The following is a 23,894-nucleotide window of genomic DNA, read 5'->3' as shown; positions in this document are numbered from 1 at the left end:
TCAAAAATAGCCTTTTGAATATTCAATTAATTCAGAAGTGTGGGTAGAAATTTAAATTTAATCATTTTGAAAAAAACAATAAATAATTTGGGTGACACAAGACACAGATATGACGAATAATATGCAAAGTAAGACAGCAATCTATTCCGCTGTGGAAACATACCTTCTTGATCAGTCAGCCGTTTGCGTCAACTATTTGTAGACATTTACCAGAATGTGCAATTTCGTTCAAGTCGTTCCATGAATGTTGCAGGGGTGGGTTTCGGGTTGTGGGATAGGCGGCGGTCGTAAACATTTTGATGGTACGATATGGCCGTAGTTTGATGCCTGATTTCAATTTGTGGGCCTGTCACAGTCATGTTTGCCATTAAACTTGGAGCTTCTAGGCTGCTGCATGCAACCTTGTGTATTCGGGCAGGAGGTCAGAACCTAGCTGCATCTGCTACAGGTGAGGGTGATGTGTTACGTTTCGACAAGGTGGAAGTGTATACAGTTGCACGGATGAGCATGTGTTGGGTGTTTGGTCACAAAATGATGTATTCATTAGATGGGTGGAAAAGGCATTATTGAAGTTCTGGAGCAACATGGCAAAGTCAATTTCATGCTACACTTATCTCTTTCCACTCATGTTTAACACCAGACCAGGTCAAGAACAAAAGTCTTCAAGATACAGAAACTCAAGAAGTCACTTATGCTTCAGGATGGATGCTTGGGCCTAAGAGGCCACATGCACTAATGCACAGCAATGACAAATGACATGGGCAGCTAAGATGTCTTTATATAACAGTTCAGTAGTTGCTGTATGTTTTGTGTGCCATATAATACTGAGCTTTGTGATGGTTAAAGATATTTCCTCTTTCTTAGGAGTTTCAGGCCATTTTGTCATATAGCATTTAAACAGTTATGGTGTGGTTCATACATATGCACATTCCAAACCAAGTTTAAAGACACTAGATTTATGATATTCATCATGCAGTGAAGGCCATAAATATAATTATACTATCATGTGTGCTGCATTTGATCACAATCATGCAACATTCTCATTGGGCCCTAGGCACATGACACCATACACCTGCATTCCTGCCAACTGTGCGTCTGGGAAATTAATGACTGGTATGAACTTGTATTTAGGTTATGGCTTCTATTGGTGACATGACATGGACAGTGGTTAAATGGCTTATATGGGGCTTCTTTTCTTGCAAAAAAACTCATGTATAATTTCCTTGCAGTCCTTACTCATGATAGCTAGAACCATTGCAGACAGGTCAGAATCAAGCATCCAACCAGGCCATCCCAGTTAGAGGCTGAACCCACCAAGCCCTTACCAGCTGAACTGGTATGTGTGTTATTGTTTTGTCTAGACTCGTTTGCTTTCAGCTCAGCAATTTCATCAACTTGCCTGCTGTCTGGCATTAAAAGTGCCTAATCAGAAGCTGAAAGATGACCACAGAATCATAAGCAAGCAACAAACCCGGAATGCTGGTTTTTTCACCAACTGTAAGTGGAAACATATTATTGATGTTTCACTGCTCTGTAAAAATGCAGTGTTAGATTTGACTGTAGAGTTCAAAATTTGTCATGCTACTTCCAAAGGATCTTAGCACATCAAGGGTTGTATACCTTCAGTATATTCATTCTGTGTTCTCCATGAAAGATGTGAGTTTCTTACAGCATCTTAAATGGGTGTGTTGTGCTGGTAGTGAAATGAATATTGGCATAGAAGCTGTCAGAGTGTTGATTGCAGTGTGCTGAATGCCTGGGAGAATGGTTGTAACAAAGATGCAATAAATGTGGTCAAAACTTAAGTGCTGTGCAAAAACTTACATTGTAGTGAGATATGTTAAATCCTGTGTCAGGGTGATGACTTTTAATGCTGACATGAGGGCTGTAGCCTACATGAGCCTTATCAATATAGAAAGGCACCATACACCATATGTGACCACGTGTTCTAGATATCAGCTTACTCCACTTGCGTTCGACCCGAGTGACTAACGTGCTGGCGCTGACTGGCGCCGCCCTCTGGCCGCAGTGACGGCCCACGAGATCTGGAAGGGCGTCACCGGGGTCAGTAACGCCGGCCGCAAGCGAGGCCGCGGCCGCGGCGCCGGCACCAAGCGCAAGCGCGACCTCAACCGCGGCCAAGTCATCGGCGTCGGTGAGTGGTGCCGCGCGGCCCAGACCACTCGGCGTCTCTTAACTGGACCGGGGTTATTATGTGTATTTTGACTCTCGCTTCCGTTTTGCTGGCGTTTTATAGGCATGCACGATGCTTGTTTTAAGGGGACCGTTTCTGGAGCGCAGCAACTGCGATGACCATATGAGCGTTTAGCGGGCAGGCAGTCACAGCCGGGGGTCGAACTCGGATCTCCGGCGGCATTGGGGCGTTTCGCCGACTGTGCCGTCGCGCGTTGCCGCTCGGCCGTCGTCTGTCTTGTTATGGTCGTGCTGAACGCCGCCGCGCCGTCGTCCGCAGGCAAGGAAAACATGGTGTGGCCGGGCCTGACGACGCCGGTGATCCGCGGTCAGGAGCTGGTGCGCCAGCGCCAGCTGCCGGAGGACCCGGAGCGTGCGGCGCGCCTGCAGCAGATCCGCGAGCAGTTCACCGACCATCGCTCGGTCAAGCTGGGGCCGCTGGAGCGCGGCTGGTCCGGCAATAAGCTGGCGGGCCGCAGCATCGGACCACCGGAGCCCATCGACTTCGGTGGGCACCCAGCCAGGCGCCGTCCGCTCGCGGAGGCCGGCCGGCCGGTGTGTGCATGTTGTGGGGGAGGCGGTGCTGAGAAGTGCTTGGTTCCGTGTTGTGACGCTTGCTGGCAGCTGACCTGATCATGTCTGTCTAGTGTATTGTGGTATCAGCTATTGATCAGCTCCTGTTAATGTGGTGTGGTAGCTGCTATTGATCAGGTCCGTCTACCGTGGTGTGGTAGTGGCTATTGATCAGGTCCATGCACTGTGGTGTGGTAGCGGCTATTGATCAGGTCCGTCTACCATGGTGTGATAGTGGCTTTGATCAGGTCCGTCTACCGTGGTGTGGTAGCTGCGATTGATCAGGTCTGTCTTCTGTGGTGTTGGTGTGGTGTGGTAGTTGCTATTGATCAGGTCCGTGTACTGTGTTGTGGTAGCTGCTATTGATCAGGTCCGTGTACTTTGGGGTGGTAGCGGCTACAGTCGGCTGTAGCGCTGTTGTGTATCGGGACTTTTGCAAGCTGCGCTTTACCGTCAAGAACGGTTTTTGCACTATTATATCATGCGCCCTCGCGTCTAGTTATTCGTCGTGTGTCAGTGATTGTCCTTTTTTTCGCAATGCTCAGCCTTGGTTGTAGCATTTTTTTAACATAAAATACAAGCTTTGTTGGGAATCAGAGGCCGTGACAGATGCGGCTGAACCGCGGGGAATGTGCCCAACCATCTGCGCCATTCACCCGCTGCATATTGCCCGGCGCAGCAGCCGATGGTGTCGACGCTGGCGAACAGTTCTGACCGGTCTGGTCGCGTGTCTCCTACAGAGACGTTCGAGGGCTTCGACACGACCGTTCTGGAGCTGAAGACGGTGTTCTCTATGACGGCCACGGCCGGCCGGACGCGCCACATCAGCTGCTTCGCCGTCACCGGCAACGGCGCCGGTCTGGCCGGCTTCGGGGTCGGCAAGGGCAACACGGGCCAGGCGGCCATCAAGCAGTGCAAGCGGCGCGCCTCTCAGCGGCTCATCTACATCGAGCGCTGCGACGGCCACACCGGTACGGCAGCGGCCGGGGCTCGGCCGGGCCGGGCCGCTGCCGAGGAGGCGGCGACGCTCTCGGCCGCTGTCAGCGGATGCTGAGGACGGACCTGTGCTGTATTGATTGTCTCAGACGGGAATCTAGCATAGCGTGTGTGGACTATGTATTGCGGTTTGGCGACGATTGGGTTCTTGTCAAAAGGATTGATTGATTGTCAAGTCGCTGTTGGGACTGTTGACCAGGGAGCAAATGTGGATTCTGGTTAAATTGGGTGCATGTGGCTGTTGTACTTAATGACATGGCTCGTGTGCGTGACTGGTTTATTATTTCCTGTAGCTGGAGAAAGCAGACACGGAGTGCTGCGGGGCCATCTTCCGGCTCCAGAATACCGAACCCACGTACGGCAGCAGCAGAACAAGACACCAACATGAGCACAGCAGCTCGCCCCTGGTGCCGTCCTGGCGCCGCTGACTCCTCCGCCCTCCCCGCCCGGCAGTGTTCCACGATTTCTTCACGCGGTTCGCGGCCGTGCGCATCTTCGTGGAGCGTCGGCCACGGGGCCACGGCCTGCAGTGTCACCGCGCCATCCGGGAGGTGTGCCATCGCGTCGGCATCAGCGACCTCTACGCCAAGGTCGAGGGACCCACCGACAATGTGCAGAACATCACCAGGGCCTTCTTCCTGGGCCTGCTCAGGCAGGTGAGCGTCCGGCGCGCCGACCAGGCTCCTGTGCTATGCGTATGGTGTTGCCTCAGAGACTTGATGTATACAAGGGGAGCTTTTAGTTCCTGGTTTTTCGGTGTTGTGAGTTTAGAGTACTTAGGCTGATTTGGTCGGGGTATTTGTTGTTGTTATCTTTTTTTGGTGCATGATCACTGCTACAGTGTTGTGTTTTTCGTTGACGTTGCAGGAGTGGAGACTTTACCATTTTCATAGGTATTTGAAGATTGTACTATACTATTATGTATGATAAGATTAGAAGAGGAGATTATATTGAATGATAGTGGGAAGGAGATGGAGGGTATTGCTCTGTCAAGCTGACGTCTCCGCTCGGACTCCTGGACCGGTGAAACGGGGCGCGTCGGTGCCGCGCTGAGATCGCTGATGCCGCTGTGACGTCACGCACAGCGAACGCACCAGCAGCTGGCGGACGAGAAGCGGCTGCACCTGGTGGAGCTGCGCCCGGAGGCTGACAACTACCCGCGCGTGGTGGCCTCGCCTTCGGACGGCCGGGCCCGCACCAGGGAGGAGATCCCTCCCGACGAGCAGCTCGACTTCCAATTGGTCAGTGCCGCTCGGCGGGGTACATCGCGTCAGGCGCGGCAGCTGCCGTGAACGGGTGCTGGACGGAGCACCTTGTCAGACGCGGCAGCTGGTTCGAGGGGGTGCTGGACGGTGCACCGTGTCAGACGCGGCAGCTGGCCTGGGGTTGGGGGTGGGGATGCTAGACGGTACACTGTGTCAGACGCGGGAGCTGGCCCGAAGGGGTGCTGGATGGTGCACTGTGTCAGACGCCGGAGCTGGCTCGAAGGGGTGTTGAGTGGTACACTGTCAGACGCCGGAGCTGGCCCGAAGGGTGCTGAGTGATGCACTGTGTCAGACGCCGGAACTGGCTCGAGGGGGTGCTGGACGTTACACTGTGGCAGGTTCCACCATGTCACAATCTGGATACTGCTTAAGCAACACAATTTCCCTTCGGTGATTACCGTGTATCGTGCGGTTAAAAAAGAAGAAAATATTTTGTTCGGACATTTTGATTAGGTGCATTTCTGGGATCAGCACATGCTAAGCAGTGCTTGTCGTGTAAGCCCAGATTTCACCCCGATCATGAAGTCCCAGGCCAAACGTAGAATTTTGTGCCGAATGTCTAGCGTGCCGACATGCTCGGCACGGTCCGCCCCATGTTTTATGCTAACTGGCTTGTTTAACCACATGGCCTACTGTGCCGGACATGACTACCGAGATAAGGCCATCTGAGCAGCTGGCACGCCGGGCCATGGTATTTCACGTCCTTGGAGGGATGATATGGAGCTGGTCGCGAGATGCCAAAATATGCCTGGAGTGTGGTGGACAGAATGAGACGGTGCTGCAACATTTTGACGGCATTTTGTCGTCACGAGCCGTTTCCGAGAGCAGCCATGGCCAACATTCGCAGGGCACATGACTTAAGTGCTGGTAACCCCATTCGCATCGGGTTTTGCTAATTATAGTGAATAGTGTGTTCTTGACTGGCAGCGGACTTGTAGCAGACCAGTGCTTGACTACAGTTGGGTGGAATCGGTTCTGAATTCAAATCAGAGCGAAATGAGCTGAATCTGAGCCTGGTTAAAGTGGGCTGTTGAACATTGATATTGTACCTGAATATGACTCCAACTCAGTTAGCTTTGATGGTAAATCCATTTCCGAATCTGCTCCCGAATCTGAATCGAGTTTCTTGGTGAAAATATGCAGTTGGTAAATAAAGATGCACGCATATGCAAATAAACATCTGTATGACTATATTCTAACTGGTACCACAGTCTGCCAGGTAATTGCGATTAACTGAACAATGTAGAGTTATGGTCATGTCGGCTTCACGGAACGCAAGGGAACACTTATGAACACAATAACCGCGCGTGGTGACGTTCGACACGGTATGTGAATGATGGAATAGTTCAAATATTTGACGACATGGTCAGGCTAAGGGTTACACGACAAGCCAGTTTGCTTTATGGGTCTTGAAATATTGGGGTGTCGACGTTACCATTACCACAACGCCGGCCCCTGTATCCGCAATAACTGTACAGTTGCTTCAACAGCCATTTTGTGAGCCAGTTATTTTAGTAGCGGAATCTAGTCTGATTATGTTGAATAATCAATGCAGACCGTACCTGATTCCTGAATCGGATGAAATTGTGTTGGGGTTAACCACAAGTCGAAGCTCCAGGTGCATGTAAAAAAGGAAATGGAATGTTGGTGGATGTGGAAAGGGACATTTTACGTGTGGTGTGTGTTTGCCGTTTCCGTGGTGAACCGGGAATTTGCTAGACTTGTAACCCAGCGGCAATTGTCACGAGTCCCAGAAGGTGTGCATTGCGTGGTCCGACCAAAGTTAAAAGGCGAGCTGGCAACTGGCTAAACACGTCAGGTCGACTCGATAGTACGCGGCCGTGTGCGCACGCAGAGCTGTACGACACGCGAGGCTCTCCGTTAGCAGCGCTGTACGGCGCGCGGAGATCTCCGTTAATAGCGCTGTACGGCGCGCGGAGATCTCCGGTAGTAGCGCTGTACGGCGCGCGGAGACCTCCGTTAGTAGCGCTGTACAGCGCGCCGAGCCGAGCACAACGCCAGCCTCTGTCCGTAATAACAGTGCAACACACCGCAATGTTTCGTGTAATATTGTGATGGGTAACCCGCCCTGAGTCACTTAAGCTGCGTTAAGTTAGCCACGTAAACGGTCCATAGATAATAGCTCAGTCATTTTGTGAGCCAGTAATTATGGGCGCGCAGAGTTCTCCGTCAGTAGCGCTGTATGACGAGCAGAGCTCTCCGTGGATTAGCGCTGCACGGCGCGCAGGGCTCTCCGTTAGTAGCGCTGTACGGCGCGCTGGGCTCTCCGTTAATAGCGCTGTATGACGAGCAGAGCTCTCCGTGGATTAGCGCTGCACGGCGCGCAGGGCTCTCCGTTAGTAGCGCTGTACGGCGCGCTGGGCTCTCCGTTAATAGTGCTGTACGGCGCGCTGGCCTCTCCGTGGAGTAGCGCTGCACGGCGCGCAGGGCTCTCCGTTAGTAGCGCTGCACGGCCCGCAGGGCTCTCCGTGGATTAGCGCTGTACGGCCCGCAGGGCTCTCCGTTAGTAGCGTTGTACGGCGCGCTGGGCTCTCCGTGGATAAGCGCTGTACGGCCCGCAGGGCTCTCCGTTAGTTGCGTCGTACGGCGCGCTGGGCTCTCCGTGTAGTAGCGCTGTACGGCCCGCAGGGCTCTCCGTGGATTAGCGCTGTACGGCCCGCAGGGCTCTCCGTGGATTAGCGCTGACGGCCCGCAGGGCTCTCCGTTAGTGGCGTTGTACGGCCCGCAGGGCTCTCCGTGTAGTAGCTCTGTACGGCCTGCAGGGCTCTCCGTCAGTAGCGCTGTACGGCGCGCAGAGCTCTCTATGTAGTGGCGCTGTACGGCCCGCAGGACTCTCCGTTAGTAGCGCTGTACGGCCCGCAGGGCTCTCCGTTAGTGGCGCTGTATGACGAGCAGGATTCCTCGTGGTTCTGTCCTGCAAAACAAGACGGTAGCGAAATCGTGCAATGTATGGAAGCGGCATGACTTACGTAGCTGGCGGGGTTAAGGTCACGCTACAAGCTCTTCGGATGCCGTTGCTGTGAGCAGAATTGCAAACACAAAGCGTTCGAAACAGAATGTAGTGCTTGTTGACTTCGAAGCTTAATCCTCTGTACGTCGTGGTATTGTGCACCGTATTTGGTATCAGTTGAATTCATTGTGTTTCGTGCCACGCACGAGTAATGACCATCAGTGACTGACAACCTGGCAATATACCTGGCAGCACATCTTCGAGGGTAAGGTGCCTCTGAAGATGCCGCCCAAGCTACCGTTTTACATGAAGTCGCCTGGCTATCAGAAGCATCTGAAGAAAGTTCAGCATCAGCGGAACCATGATCAGGTGAGTAGGGCGGCGCCCCCGCCGGGGGGGGGGGGACCCAAGTCCCTGGTGGTATTGTGCGGTTGGCGGGGCATGTTGAGCCAATGCGTCTGTTCCACCGATGGCCGGTTTGGCAAGGAGGCTGTGTAGAGCGGACCCGAGCTAATGTTTGCCACGACTTTCGCGATTTCTTCAAGGCGATATTGTACTTCACCCGTCAAAAATGCTGAATATTTTTTAGCTTTAGTCAAATATATTTACATGTTAATCAAACAAAAACAAACCACAAAAACAAATATATTTACATGAGACGACTTAGTTTTTATTTCTACCTTCTGCTGTACAGAATAGCGTCGTAAGTTCTCATTATATCACCCTGTGCAGTCCTCAACTACAGACTTCCACGCCGAGGCGCCGGGGCTTTTGCCGTAAGTTCTCATTATATCACCCTGTGCAGTCCTCAACTACAGACTTCCACGCCGAGGCGCCGGGGCTTTTGCCGTAAGTTCTCATTATATCACCCTGTGCAGTCCTCAACTACAGACTTCCACGCCGAGGCGCCGGGGCTTTTGCCGTAAGTTCTTATTATATCACTCTGTGCAGTCCTCAACTACAGATTTCCACGCCGAGGCGCCGGGCTTTTGCACGTGTGGCCACGGTCCGGGTGGGCGGTGCGCCGCTGCCGAAGCCGGACGCTCAGCCCTGAGACGACGCCGCCTGCGGCAGGTGCGTGTGGCGCTGACTGCCGAGCACGGCGAGGTGCGCAGCTTCCTGGCTGAACGGTACCCCGAGTGTCGCGCCTCCTCGGCCGCCTACTGGGCCGAGCAGAAGGCGGCTGCCGACGCCGAGCTGGAGGAGACGTGACGTGGGCCAGGTCAGAAGGGCAGCGTGTTCGAACTAACGCGCTGCGGCTGGTGCAGCACGAGTGGCTGCGGTAGACTGTGTGGTCGAGTCGCATTGTGCGGACGGTGGCTGCTTTTGTCTGCATCTCCGCGGCGATGGCTGCGTTTATGAATGGCTGCATCGATTGGGGAGAAATACAGGCGTTATGACAGCTGCGTTTGTGTTTTGTTGTCATTAGATGACGCTGCGCCCTCCTACAGCGTCAGCAATAGCGGCGGGGGCCAGCTGACGGCTACAGGTGGAACCGCTGACCGCGCTTTGTCAGTTTAATTTGTCGCGACGGCGTGAACAAGGCGAAGGTGCGCCGCGGACTACTGTGGGTGGTCGGCACCGGTAATTCCCGTGGGAGGCGGCCGGGCTCGAGCCGCCACCCCGCCGGGGCACTGTGTGCTCATTGACGAGGACGGCTGGCGTTGCGCGCCGCAAATGACCGGCTGAAACGTCCCCAGTCCGTCTATTGTGGCACGAGTGTTTGAGCCGTGCGCCATATGACGACACATTTGGAGGCGCGGCGCCACTCCCACGGTAGGTATGGGTGTGTCATTGTAATGGGGGTCGTGACCACACGTGTGGGGGAGCGCCGCCGGTCGGGCCTTCGTCGGCGCGCCGACACCGGTCACCGACGCCGTCGCCGGTGGCCGGCCTCCTCGCCGTCGGTGCGCCGGCACTCGACCAGCCGTGCGGCCTCCGGGCACGCGGTGCACCGGCGAGACGGCTGCAGAGCGCGCGGGGGCGAACGGCATCCCTGCGCGGCGCTGGTCCAGGTGGCTCCAGCCCACCCCACTCGCTGGTCCAGCCCAGCTGCGCCACGGTGGTCCAGGTGATTCCAGCCCAACCCACGCGCTGGTCCAGCCCAGCGGCGCCACGGCGGTTCAGGTGACTCCAGCGTCGGCAGCGCACGACCTCGTCCGAGCTTAGCCGCTTGTCATTAATCCCCTTAACGAGCGGCTTGCCCACCCGCCATCCAGCGGCTTGCCCACCCGCTTGCCCACCCGCCATCCCGCCGCCGGCCGTCCCGGCGTGTCGCTGTCCCGCCGTCGACAGGCCAGCCGCCCCGCTCGCCGCCGCACGGCCCAGCCTCGCTCCGTGCCGGCGGAGGCGGTCATGCTGGCTGCCGCACCGCCGCCGCTGCCGGTGCTGGTGCTGGCGCTGGCGCTGCTGGCGGGCGGCCCGCGCTGTGACGGCCAGCGGCAGGTCAGCCCGCCGGTGGACTGCGTCACCGACCTGATCATCAAGCTGGGCTGGCACCGCCTCGAGCTGCAGTTCCGCTCCGATAATACAGGTCAGCATTGATATATTTAGACAATGACGATGGTGAGAGCCAAACAAATTAAAAAGGGCGCCATTTTTGCTGTGGGCGCCGATGCACTGTAGTGGCGTCCCTGAGAATTTCCCTCAATTTTTTTCTTCATTTCCCTGACAGTTTGAGAAAAAAAATGTTTCGAAGCAGCCTATATAAGCCATAGGCCATATAAGCCTCCTCGGTCTGCACGAACGTACCGTCACCGAGTGTCAAAGGTTCAGCAATGAGCTAATGACGTCGGGTGCAACTCGCGGCAGATGGTTCTGTGCTCAAGATGTCTGGCGCATACATGCTCTGGGGTTAACTCACCAATGGGTGCCCCTTAAGTAAAAGGGGACGCTGCTCATACCACATTCATGTGTCTCATTCCTGCTGTGTTTTTGTGCTATATCGAGAATCTGCATTGTTTGGTGACGTCACAATTATTTTGCAATCGCGGGTATGCGAAATCCTTGCAGGATTCGCAAAAAGTCGTGTGCAATTGAGCATGGTCTCAACTATGCGGATGAAATTTGACATTTTTTGCTGACTGCCTAGCCTGTTCGCAAAGACACTTTTTTGCAACTGCGTCGATTGCTAGATAGTTGCACCAATTGCGTGCGGCAGTGCGGGCTCTAGTTGATGGACGATGCACTGCACTGTCGAATAAGTAGTTAACATATAACTTGCGGTGCATTCAATGACGCTTATTTGTAAGACATGAAAGCAGCTCCGTGTCCTCATTTGCGATCTGGCGATGCATCCACAGCAGCTAACGTTTGGGTCCCAAATAGGGTCAACGAAGTATGGTGCAATTTGAACCTACTTTACAAGTACGCCTGTGTGATGTTGACTATAAGCCTCCCCGTTTTACGATTTTCAACGTTCACTATCGGGAATCAGATCCAAGGCACCGACCCTGTCATACCATGTGTCATGTCATTGGGGCTTTACGACGCACTCAGCTGCTGAGGCTATATGGCGTCGCCTGCCTGGTTAACCACTACACTACCGGCACCCCACACCGACCCTGGACATCGTGTTTCGATGACTTGGAAAATTCGGGAATAACTTAGCAATTTTCCAGCATGAACACAGATTATTGAGAGGGACATGCAAAGTGTCCACCTTTGTGCCCCCGTGGTCGGATCACTGGCTGCACATGCGGGCTCGTAGGTGACCGCGCTCGGGTCCATAACGTGGGCAGAAGTGCTTTGTTGACATTCAACAATATTTGATGGCTCACCACATGCGTCTTAAACTTTCGACAATAGCCATTAGCACTGGCGATGATACAATGGTGGGTAGTTTGACGCCATCGCTGTCTTAGATCAGCGGCCGTGACAGGCACGACTCCAGCGCCCCCGTCGCAACTAAAGGGCGGGACCTCGAGGGCCACGACCAAGGGTTCTCCCCTTAAGTGCGACGCTACACGTGAGCCCCGGGTTCAGCATAACGGGATCATCACTTGCATGGTCTCAGCTCCGAAGACTTGGGGCGTGGAGCGTTCGGTTAGCAGCCGTATGTAACGGACCCAACCTTCGGTTAGCAGCCGTACGTAACGGACCAAAGTTTGCCTGTTGGTCGTCGTAGTTGGCGAGACGGGCTTGTTCTGACGCTGACAAACGTTGTCATACTGGTACAATGGTAAATTCGCATTGACTGCACATTTCATTGATCAACAAACCCACGCGATTATTTAACACGCTGCAAGCACTCGCATGGTTAAGCTGCTTGCTCAGTGTGTGCATGCACCACGCCAAGTCATTATGTTCATCCTTAGCGTCTGCAGACTGGCGTGAGAGGCCGGCTTCGCCAGGAATTCCCGAGGATTCGCCCCGGTTGCATACAGGTCGTTCATACTCCATGCATAAATACATACATACATACATACATACATACATACATACATACATACATACATACATGCATACATACATACATACATACATGCATGCATGCATGCATACTCCATGCATACATTTTTCGCAGAATTATTTGCTGGGTTTGCCCGAGGGACCCTTTTCTCGATCTGTCGGAGGTGCTTCCTCAGGTGCGCTGGATAACTCGCCCGCTCGCAGGCTCGTAGCTTCACCAAAGCTCTTTCTCTGGTGAGCCGGGCGCCATTCCCACGACCCTGTCTCTCCTTCTGCCGCCGATGTCTTTGCTCCCGCCGTCTGTCGAAGGCTCCCTCCGCAGTGTGACCCCGTCTTGATCGCAGTCTGACCTCGACTCCCTCGCTGACGTCTGCCCGCGCGTCCGCAGACTTCTCCGCCGCCCGCTGGCTGTCAGACTTCTCGGCGCTCGGTCTGTTCGTACACATGGCACACCACGGCTCGGCCGGCCGACTGCCGCCGCACAGCAGCGGCGGCCTGCTCTTCAACCAATCGCCGCTCTGGCTGCCGCACGGCGACCACCACTGGGTGCACGTCATCAGCGACCCGACATTCCGGCCGCGCGACGGCCCGGCCGGCTGGGTCAGCTGGCTGTACCGCGGCGACGACGCCTGGCGACTGGACACGCTGCGCTGGAGCCCGCAGCGCGGCCAGTGGGTGGTGGCGCCGGTCGGCCGCTGCCGCGCCGACGGTGCTGCCTTCCAGGAGGACACGCCCGGCCGCGCCGTGGCCGCCGTCAACGTGGGCGACTGGCTGCTGCGCGGCGCCATGCGCGGCCAACACCTGCGGCTGGGCTTCGGCGCGCTGCCGGCGGCCGCCGACGGCACGGTGCGCTCCGCCGGCTACGAGGACGGCGTAGCGGTGCGCGACGGCCGCCTGCTGCCCGGCCCGCAGGCCGACCTCGTTCAGACGATGGCCGCCGCGCTCGGCTTCAGCTACTCGGTGCACTCGGTGCACGCCACGGCCAACACGTCCGTCTGGGAGCGACTGGTGCAAGAGGTGGCCGAGTACCGGCTGGACTTGGGCTTAGCGCTGTTGAGCTCCACGCCCGGTCGCAGCAAGCGTGTCCAGTTTCTGCACGCGCAGTACTACGTCACCACGTACGCCACGGTGCGGCGGCCGCAGCTCGCCAGCGCCGACTTCGATCCCGGCCCAGCCGTTCGTGACGTCCGTCTGGATCGGCATCCTGGCTACGATGCTGCTGTCCGGCCTCTGCTCGTGGCTGACGGCCTGGCTGGTGCGCCGGTACCAGCATGACGGCGACGACGGGGCCGGTCGGCCGGGGGGCGTCGTCTGGCGGACCCTGCACGAGGCCAGCTCGCACGCGCTGCAGGTGGTCGGCATCATCTGCCACCAGGGCGTCGAACTGACGGTCGGCTCGTTCTCCGCGGGCACGGTCTTCATGACGGCCAGTCTGTTCTCGCTCTTCATTTACACCTTCTACACGGGCGTCATGCTGAGCTTCATGACGGTACTGGTGCCGAAGGCCCGCTTCTCCAGCCTGACCGAAGCCGTAACGCTTGGCTATCGCTTCCGCTACCAGCAGAACTCGCCGGAGGAGACACTGCTGCGCTCCGAGAGCACCCAGCTGCTGCGCGGCATGCTGAAACAGAGCCAGCCGATCGCGTTCGCCGGCCCGGAGGAGCAGTACCCGGCGTTCGCGTACGCCAACACGCCGTCGGGCGACACCATCCTGGCAACGGACGCCTTCCTGGCAATGGACCCAGCCTTCGCCGACCCGGCCACGTGCCCGCTCTGTTACTGGCCCGAGCAGGTCGCCTCGTCGCCAGTGGGCATGATCGGGCCGCCCCACTTGCACAACGCCTGGATGTTGAACCGCTACATACGCGTGCTGCAGGAGACTGGCGTGCTGAACCGGTGGCGGCGGCGGCTGCGGCGCGAGCACTTGGTGGGCTCGCGCCTCTGCTCGGTGGAGCCGCACGCCGCCCAGTACTCGCAGCTCGGACTGGGCGCCGTGGCCGGCATCTTCGGCTCGCTTCTCGGTGGCGCGGCGCTCTCGCTGCTCCTGCTGGTCGCCGAGATTGTCGTGTACAGGCTGGGCCGGCGCCGGCCGCGCGCCTGACGCGCCGGCTGGCTCGCGCCCCGCCGTGGCCGGGCGTCACCAGCGGGCCAGGCCCCCGGGCGGCTCACATCGACACCATCTCGTTCCCACCGGGCACTTGTGGTCTGCGTCAGCACATTATAAGCAATGGTTCTCGGCAGGCGGCAGGACCAGAGGGCGCCGTGCTGGAAGACACCCAACTGTCCGGGCGCAAGACCGTCCGAACCTTTCAAGTGGGCGTTCTACGTACTAGCAATGATGCCTTTCACCGACTGTGGGGTGCACGACCGATTAAGTAGAGCGCAGAGTACAAGCAGACAATCAAGTACAGTGGCAGTTATAGTCAAAGCAGAGCTACGCTCACCGCATAAGGCATGTTGAGGGACTTTGCTGCCACATATCTGTGGGTCGAGTATCCTTTTACATGGCCGTGTTCTACCATGCACACTAGCGTGGAACTAAAGCTGCCAGTCACCCGCGATCCGGAAAGTCAGTGTTCGGATGCTGGGCTACCTCGTAATCATTCATATAGCACTTACACCCCACGACGCTGAACATATCGTTTTATAATACAAGCTCGCACTTCACATGCAATGGTGGCTATTAATGTGGCTACAGCGGGGATCTGAAATCATGTGAAAAAAAAACAAGAGAACATGGCGAGGGGGCTGAAAACTCGCCATTGCATCGCGTACTGCAATTGCCCACCTACTTTAATCACAAACTTAAGATCGCAATCGCTGGTTGCAGTGTAAAGCCTCCGATAGACAATGCATGACGAAATCGCCCCGAAAAAAAGTTCAGTATGCCGACACTACAGGTTTTACGAACGAGATTCTGGTCACGGCAAGCTGGCTTTGCAACAAGGACGGAGAGGCCCGAAATCCAAGCTCCGGATCGTGTTGTGTGGGTCTTGTGCTTGGTTTCGCTTGGATTGAGTCGGTTACTCATCTGGAATGTAAGTGTGTCAAATAAAGGCCCATCTGAATCGGATTAAAAAACCTCCCGTCGAAAATTGGAAATGAATTCGAACCAGACTCCGGCATAGGTCGAGCTGATGCTTCTTGTTCTGAATCTGATGACGAATTCAAATCAAGTTTTAATCGTGCAATATGTGTTAGCAGAAGTATAGCAAGCTGCCTAGCTCACATCGTGCAATGTCGTGAATCGTGTAAAAGTCACATCCTATTTTTATTACATTGTTTCGTCATATGTTAAGTCAAATTGAACCAACTCGGAATGTATCGCTATATATATATATATATATATATATATATATATATATATATATATACATATATATATATATATATATAAATCCCATCCGACTTAGCAAGTAATGAGGCAGAGCCCAAATATGATGCCAACTGTAACGGAGACCATACCGAAATAAGATGAAATTTCGCTGGAGGCAAGCACGAATCTGATCACCGGCGACATTTTTAGTTATCGATTTCCGGCAAGTTGTCCTGAAGGCTGGCTTTATCAGACAGCCCCTGGTGGCTATTACAAAATGACGCGACCACGCCGCAACAGCTGTGAATGGCGTTGAAGGGAGCTCGCTCATGCCTTCGATCGTTGGCGTCCATTATGAGCCGTTGGCACAAGTCGACAGCCTTGGTTCCCGGAACTCTGAGTGAGGTGCACGTCGCGGTTAACACCACCACGGCGCCGGGTCTGCAGCTGCGCATCGACCGATCCGCTCCCGTCGCTGACGACCGGCTGTCGTTCACGACGGAACCCGCCGCGTAAGGTGAGCCGAGGCGCACCGTCCGAGGCGCATCCGCTCCCGTCGCTGACGACCGGCTGTCGTTCACGACAGAACCCGCCGCGTAAGGTGAGCCGAGGCGCACCGTCCGAGGCGCATCCGCTCCCGTCGCTGACGACCGGCTGTCGTTCACGACAGAACCCGCCGCGTAAGATGAGCCGAGACGCACCGTCCGGTGCCGTAGGGCCGGCTTACATACTGTTTGATGCTTTCAATACGATGCCGAATAGCGCTTAACCTTCCCTTCCTCAGAAATGATCTGGCTGCTGAGCATGTTTTATTGAAGGTGAAGGCGTTTGATTAGCCGCTGTCGTTCTTGACACTAGGATTATCACTGCAATCATTTAGATCAAGGTAGTGGACGGGGTTCGATTGCTGCGTATCGCCGCTCGATGAGACTGAGACGTCCGACTGCCGCGGCTGTCAAACTATTACACATTCCGTTTATAAGGCCATAAAGGAATGAAGATTAAAGAGCCAGTCATATCTTCTCTTGTCTATAGCATCTGTGAAAAACACATAGTCCGCAAGACTGAAAAGTCGTGTTTATGGCGATCATCAAAGCCTGACATGTTCGCATATTCTTCTTCAGCCAGTTAAAAACGGCGACGTGTTCCATCCACCACACCCAGGTACTTTCGCGACCGCCACGTGGCATACTACCCGACGCTTCCACTCTACCGAAGCCAGCCCGAGCCGCTGGGGTCACAGGACGCCAGAGAGGGTCGCTGGGATGACGCGGCGCCAGAGGGCCGTCGGGCTCACGCGGCGCCAGAGGGTCGTCGGGCTCACGCGGCGCCAGAGGGCCGTAGGATCACGCGGCGCCAGAGGGCCGTCGGGCTCACGCGGCGCCAGAGGGCCGTAGGATCACGCAGTACCACAGGGCCGCTGGGGTCGCGCGACGCCAGAGGGGACCGCCTGGGTCACGCGGCGCCAGAGGGGACCGCCTGGGTCACGCGGCACCAGAGAGGGCCGAGGCGATCCGGAACAGGGCCGGGTTGCGGGCGGCCGTGACCTGGCCCGAGTCGAGCGCCCGTCGGTACGCCGTCCGCACGACCTGGTCCGGCTCCGGCGACGCGACGAACTGCTCCAGTGGCACCAGCATCTGTCGACAGCCAACAAACGGCGTGCAGAAAAATGGTGCTGATAAGAGTGACTATACGCAATGGACTGATAGCCAACGAGGCTAGAACGCCCGTTTAAGACAGGCACGATCTGGCGGAAGGGACAAGCATTGAGCGCAACAAACTGCATGATAGCGACTGATTCAATGCTATCAATGCTGAGTTTGTCCGAGGGTGAAAACACCATGTCGTTGCTGACACACCCATTTTCGAACCAATACGTGCGAAAAGCTTTGGTGTTCACCATAGGGAACGATAAATATATCGAAGATTATTCGAAAATCATCCAGACGAGGATCGCTACTGTTTAGTGCGGCAACGTGTTTCAATCCACTTGCACATTGAACTTCTCAATGCGAACACAAAAAGCGGAAACGCAACGTTGGTCTACTGCGTCTATATGTTCGTCTGCAGCCTACTGCCAAGATAACGTTGGACGATTCGTTCCGAGTGTTCTCCCCCGGCGTCTAAACAAAACGGCATCGGTAATGGAAAAGCGTGCTTACTACGTTGTTATGCGACCTCTGCTGGCCAATGCACCCCACAGCGTGCCTTCAGCATGTTATAAACACCCCTAAAGGAGGCTTGAAACGGGCATATATCCCGGCAATGCTGGGTTCACAGCTAATCGGAAGTCATCTTTTCTCGACGCGCCTAAAAATCGACGAGGCTGCGCCACCTATGCTAAGTAATTAACTATAAACACAGTCCTGGCGGTGTGCCACAAATTATCCAGTACCGCACTCGGGACAAGTCTCAACTGGCGCATATGCACAGACCATCATTAACATCCGTGTGAAGGGACAAGGCGTCCATTGTTCATCGCAAAGCACCTGCTGGAGTGCCGGCGATAGGCCGTAGCCACCAAGATCGATAGCCTTACCTCATGGTAGGACCATCGACTAGTTGATGTAGGTAAGGTCATCAATTCAATGATGTGGACAAGGTTATCAATTCATTGATGCAGAACATGCCATAGTCCGATATTTCCCTCTCGTCAAAGAACATTCCACCTTGCATGATGCACAGCTGTGTGACAATGCGTGTGTGCGTGCGTATCCGCGCTGCACACGTGAGGCTGCGCACGCCGTTCGGTCGGTATCTGCCAGTGCGCGCGCGGCCGCGGCGGGCGGCTGGACGCACCTGGTCGGGTCGGGTGGTGAGGGCCCGCAGCGCGTGCGGCCGCTCGCTCCAGACGAGTCGGCGCAGCTCAGACGGGTGGCGCGGCTCGAGCGGCACCATCACCACGGCGCCGAACAGCGCGTCGCCATACGAGACGGCCTCGAACTGGTCCAGCAGCTGGCCGTACCTGGCGGCGCGAGGGCGGGCGGCGCCGCTCAGCCGAGGTCGCGGTCGCCGGGCGCACACGCGCCGCCGCTCAGGCGGGCTGCGCTGCTCCCACGCTACACATCAGTAAGTCCATCTGCACAACAGCGCACGCTGTGGTTGCCAAAATGACCTCTGAACAGGGAGGGGGGGGGGGGGGGAGGCAGAGAGCCGCTCCAATCTCTGGAAAACAGCCTTCGATCTATGGAAGCCACACAGTGCCACAGATAGCCAGAGGTTGGATAGAAAGAAACGAAAGGAAAAGCGACATCTTATTATCCCTGCGAGGATCCGTCAACACCTTTAATGGGCGGCTGTCAGCTTAATCAACAAAAGGGTAAGGGCTCCACAATTACAGACAACTAGAAATGCGCTGGTCCGGACAGCGCTAGTTCCTACAAACTTGGACGCACCATTTTCATTGAGAACAGTTCATTACTGGCATAGCGCTGGGACCAAAATCTCACTAAACCCAGTTGTCACGAGGGGGTGGGGGGTGGGGGGGGGGTGGATATTCCCACCATTGTTAAAATTGTGCCCAGCTCTGCCAGCATATGGGTGTTCAGGGATATTCCCCGTGTCACACCTTGGAACAGATTTGTTCTGCTTCTTGGGATTACGTGATGCCTTGGGTAGAATCGAACCCCGCGTGATGTGTGTAACTTCTTGGCAACAACAGCGTGTCAGCCATTATGCTACGGGGAAGTTGTAGTCCGTAGAGGCCTTTTGCTTGACCTTTCTGCAAAAACTTTCGAGGCTCGGATGTCCATACACTATTTGCAGGCTATCTTTCAGCTGAAGTTCGCATGAAAGTCGATAAGTGCGTATCAGAGTTTAGAGGTGAGAAATGATGTGACATGATGAGAACATGATGAGAACATCCACGAAACTTTTTAAACGAAGACAATGAGAAATGTCTTATCGCTTCAACGTTTCATGGCCATCAATTCTGCATAGAGCCAATGAGCCACGCAACCCATCCAGGCGCATATTATCGGGAGCCCGAACGACCGGTCACACTCGTACACCGTATTACGAGCACGGCACTATGCAGTTCCAACAACACGCGTGCATTTCTCATCCACGAACACAAATGCAGCAAATAGCTGTGACGGCATCAGCAAATCGGGGGCATAAAAGACAGGTGATGCATAACATCGGCAACGAATCATCCGAAAATAATCCATTGCCGGATGACAGCTTCTGTGCTGGTGAACGGAACCAAGCCATTCAACGGGCCACCCAAAACAATGAGTTATGGCTTAGCCCAGTGGCTCACATGGATGTTACATGGCTCACATTGGCGCACATGAATGTTGAGCCCTCCCTCCCAATGTTGTCAAGAAACAGAATTGACAGCTTAATGAATTCGTTTTGCCCTGCTTAGCACAAAAGCGGACTGAGCTGTGCTGCAAGTCCCGTTCAAAGCATCGAGCTTTATGGAAAGAGGAGACGTCGTGTCGTTTTACGGGACCGCTCGAACGGGTCACTGCCGGCCCATAACCCCATCCCGGTTCTCCCATTGGTGCCTCCTTCCTTTCAAAGGCAATCTGAACAGCCAATATCACCCCTCTTATAGGTCCCGATCACCCTGTGACCCCTCCCTGTCACAGGCCACTGGCCAGCCTGTGACCCCTCCCTGTTACAGGCTACTAGCCAGCCTGTGACCCCTCACTCTCACAGGCCACTGGCCAGCCTGTGACCCCTCCCTGCCACAGGCCACTGGTCAGCCTGTGACCCCTCCCTGCCACAGGCCACTGGCCAGCCTGTGACCCCTCCCCGTCACAGGCCACTGGCCAGCCTGTGACCCCTCCGCGCCACAGGCCACTGGCCAGCCTGTGACCCCTCCCTGCCACAGGTCACTGGCCAGCCTGGGACCCCTCCCTGCCACAGGCCACTGGCCAGCCTGTGACCCCTCCCTGCCACAGGCCACTGGCCAGCCTGTGACCCCTCCCGCCACAGGCCACTGGCCAGCCTGTGACCCCCCCCCCCCCCCGTCACAGGCCACTGGCCAGCCTGTGACCCCTCACTCTCACAGGCCACTGGCCAGCCTGTGACCCCTCCCTGCCACAGGCCACTGGCCAGCCTGTGACCCCTCCCTGTCACAGGCCACTGGCCAGCCTGTGACCCCTCCGCGTCACAGGCCACTGGCCAGCCTGTGACCCCTCCCTGTTACAGGCTACTAGCCAGCCTGTGACCCCTCACTCTCACAGGCCACTGGCCAGCCTGTGACCCCTCCCTGCCACAGGCCACTGGTCAGCCTGTGACCCCTCCCTGCCACAGGCCACTGGCCAGCCTGTGACCCCTCCCCGTCACAGGCCACTGGCCAGCCTGTGACCCCTCACTGTCACAGGCCACTGGCCAGCCTGTGACCCCTCCGCGTCACAGACCACTGGCCAGCCTGTGACCCCTCCCTGCCACAGGCCACTGGCCAGCCTGTGACCCCTCCTCGTCACAGGCCACTGGCCAGCCTGTGACCCCTCCCTGCCACAGGCCACTGGCCAGCCTGTGACCCCTCCCTGTCACAGGCCTCTGATCAGCCTGTGTGCCGCCTCACTCACAGGTCGGCGAAGCTGGCCAGGCCGGGCACCTCTGCTGTGAGGTCGAGTCGCGCCGGCTGGCGCAGCACGTGACCCAGCGCCAGCCGGAGGGCGCGCTGCACGGCCTCGTCCAGGAAGAGGTCGTCCCCTGGCGGCCGGTCGGACCGGTTACGGGCTGGCGCCGAGCGGGCTCAGGCCGGCGATCACCAAGCGCCGGCTTACCATACCGCTCTGACCAACAGGTGCGCCGCGGCCGCTACACCTGCGGTGTTAAGCAGTAAGACAACATGATAGCGAGCAAGGGAAACATTTTAACATTGGAGAATTACGGTCTGTGCATCTGCTTGTTTCGCGGCGATACATGTAAAACATCCTCAAAAACACTGCGTTTTGGACCTCAAAGCACCTGAAAACTCCCGCGTGTGTAGGCTCTCCTTTTCTAGAGCAGCGTGCCGCGCCATGACAGACCACGAGACATCGAATCCTGTCGTCATCCTGTCTCCTCTATAGAGCAGCGTGCCGCGCCATGACAGATCACGAGACGTCGAATCCTGTCGTCATCCTGTCTCCTCTCTAGAGCAGCGTGCCGCGCCATGACAGATCACGAGACATCGAATCCTGTCGTCATCCTGTCTCCTCTATACAGCAGCGTGCCGCGCCACGACAGATCAAGAGACATCGAATCCTGTCGTCATCCTGTCTCCTCTGTAGAGCAGCGTGCCGCGCCATGACAGATCAAGAGACATCGAATCCTGTCGTCATCCTGTCTCCTCTACAGAGTACCGTGCCACGCCATGACAGATCAAGAGACATCGAATCCTGTCGTCATCCTGTCTCCTCTATAGAGCAGCGTGCCGCGCCATGACAGATCAAGAGACATCGAATCCTGTCGTCATCCTGTCTCCTCTACAGAGCAGCGTGCTGCGCCATGACAGATCACGAGACATCGAATCCTGTCGTCATCCTGTCTCCTCTATAGAGCAGCGTGCCGCGCCATGACAGATCACGAGACATCGAATCCTGTCGTCATCCTGTCTCCTCTATAGAGTAGCGTGCTGCGCCATGACAGATCAAGAGACATCGAATCCTGTCGTCATCCTGTCTCCTCTATAGAGCAGTGTGCCGCGCCACGACAGATCAAGAGACATCGAATCCTGTCGTCATCCCGTCTCCTCTCTAGCAGCGTGCCGCGCCATGACAGATCACGAGACATCGAATCCTGTCGTCATCCTGTCTCCTCTCTAAGCAGCGTGCCGCGCCATGACAGATCACGAGACATCGAATCCTGTCGTCATCCTGTCTCCTCTATAGAGCAGCGTGGCGCGCCATGACAGATCACGAGACATCGAATCCTGTCGTCATCCTGTCTCCTCTATAGAGTAGCGTGGCGCGCCATGACAGATCACGAGACATCGAATCCTGTCTCCTCTATAGAGCGGCGTGCTGCGCCACGACAGATTAACATCGAATCCTGTCGTCATCCTGTCTCCTCTCTAGAGCAGCGTGCCGCGCCATGACAGATCACGAGACATCGAATCCTGTCGTCATCCTGTCTCCTCTATAGAGCGGCGTGCTGCGCCACGACAGATTAAGACATCGAATCCTGTCGTCATCCCGTCTCCTCTCTAGAGCAGCGTGCCGCGCCATGACAGATCACGAGACATCGAATCCTGTCGTCATCCTGTCTCCTCTCTAGAGCAGCGTGCCGCGCCATGACAGATCACGAGACATCGAATCCTGTCGTCATCCTGTCTCCTCTATAGAGCAGCGTGGCGCGCCATGACAGATCACGAGACATCGAATCCTGTCGTCATCCTGTCTCCTCTATAGAGCAGCGTGGCGCGCCATGACAGATCACGAGACATCGAATCCTGTCTCCTCTATAGAGCGGCGTGCTGCGCCACGACAGATTAAGACATCGAATCCTGTCGTCATCCTGTCTCCTCTCTAGAGCAGCGTGCCGCGCCATGACAGATCACGAGACATCGAATCCTGTCGTCATCCTGTCTCCTCTATAGAGCGGCGTGCTGCGCCACGACAGATTAAGACATCGAATCCTGTCGTCATCCTCTCTCCTCTCTAGAGCAGCGTGCCGCGCCATGACAGATCACGAGACATCGAATCCTGTCGTCATCCTGTCTCCTCTATAGAGCAGCGTGCCGCGCCATGACAGATCACGAGACATCGAATCCTGTCGTCATCCTGTCTCCTCTATAGAGTAGCGTGCTGCGCCATGACAGATCAAGAGACATCGAATCCTGTCGTCATCCTGTCTCCTCTATAGAGCAGTGTGCCGCGCCACGACAGATCAAGAGACATCGAATCCTGTCGTCATCCCGTCTCCTCTCTAGAGCAGCGTGCCGCCGCCATGACAGATCACGAGACATCGAATCCTGTCGTCATCCTGTCTCCTCTCTAGAGCAGCGTGCCGCGCCATGACAGATCACGAGACATCGAATCCTGTCGTCATCCTGTCTCCTCTATAGAGCAGCGTGGCGCGCCACGACAGATCACGAGACATCGAATCCTGTCTCCTCTATAGAGCGGCGTGCTGCGCCACGACAGATTAAGACATCGAATCCTGTCGTCATCCTGTCCCTCTCTAGAGCAGCGTGCCGCGCCATGACAGATCACGGACATCGAATCCT

At 56.0% G+C, this 23,894-nt stretch overlaps 2 protein-coding genes across 2 annotated transcripts in view; one reads left to right on the top strand and one right to left on the bottom strand.

The window, feature by feature from the left end:
* The first annotated feature begins 227 nt into the window (after positions 1–227).
* On the top strand, positions 228–9,403 carry LOC119094061 (28S ribosomal protein S5, mitochondrial). Its single transcript, XM_037217128.1, has 9 exons — positions 228–448; positions 1,378–1,497; positions 2,030–2,155; positions 2,474–2,701; positions 3,507–3,737; positions 4,216–4,418; positions 4,848–5,003; positions 8,251–8,367; positions 9,073–9,403. The coding sequence occupies exons 1-9, from the start codon at positions 358–360 to the stop codon at positions 9,208–9,210; spliced, it is 1,410 nt and encodes a 469-aa protein (XP_037073023.1). The 5' UTR covers positions 228–357; the 3' UTR covers positions 9,211–9,403.
* A 7,376-nt stretch (positions 9,404–16,779) lies between these two features.
* The window catches only part of LOC119094195 (RNA polymerase II-associated protein 1), a 10,765-nt gene continuing 3,650 nt past the window's right edge, over positions 16,780–23,894 (bottom strand). The window contains exons 4-6 of the mRNA XM_037217271.1: positions 21,268–21,394; positions 18,524–18,689; positions 16,780–17,361 (exon numbers count right to left, since the gene is read on the bottom strand). Coding sequence (XP_037073166.1) covers positions 17,209–17,361; positions 18,524–18,689; positions 21,268–21,394 — 446 coding nt within the window. The 3' untranslated portion in view covers positions 16,780–17,208. The remainder of the gene's footprint in view (positions 17,362–18,523; positions 18,690–21,267; positions 21,395–23,894) is intronic.

Source organism: Pollicipes pollicipes, unplaced genomic scaffold, assembly GCF_011947565.3.
Source record: "Pollicipes pollicipes isolate AB1234 unplaced genomic scaffold, Ppol_2.1 Scaffold_4002;HRSCAF=4701_pilon_pilon_pilon, whole genome shotgun sequence".
Classification (NCBI taxonomy): domain Eukaryota; kingdom Metazoa; phylum Arthropoda; class Thecostraca; order Pollicipedomorpha; family Pollicipedidae; genus Pollicipes; species Pollicipes pollicipes.
Note: the sequence above shows the minus strand (reverse complement) of the source record. Positions and strands in the feature narration are given on the sequence as shown.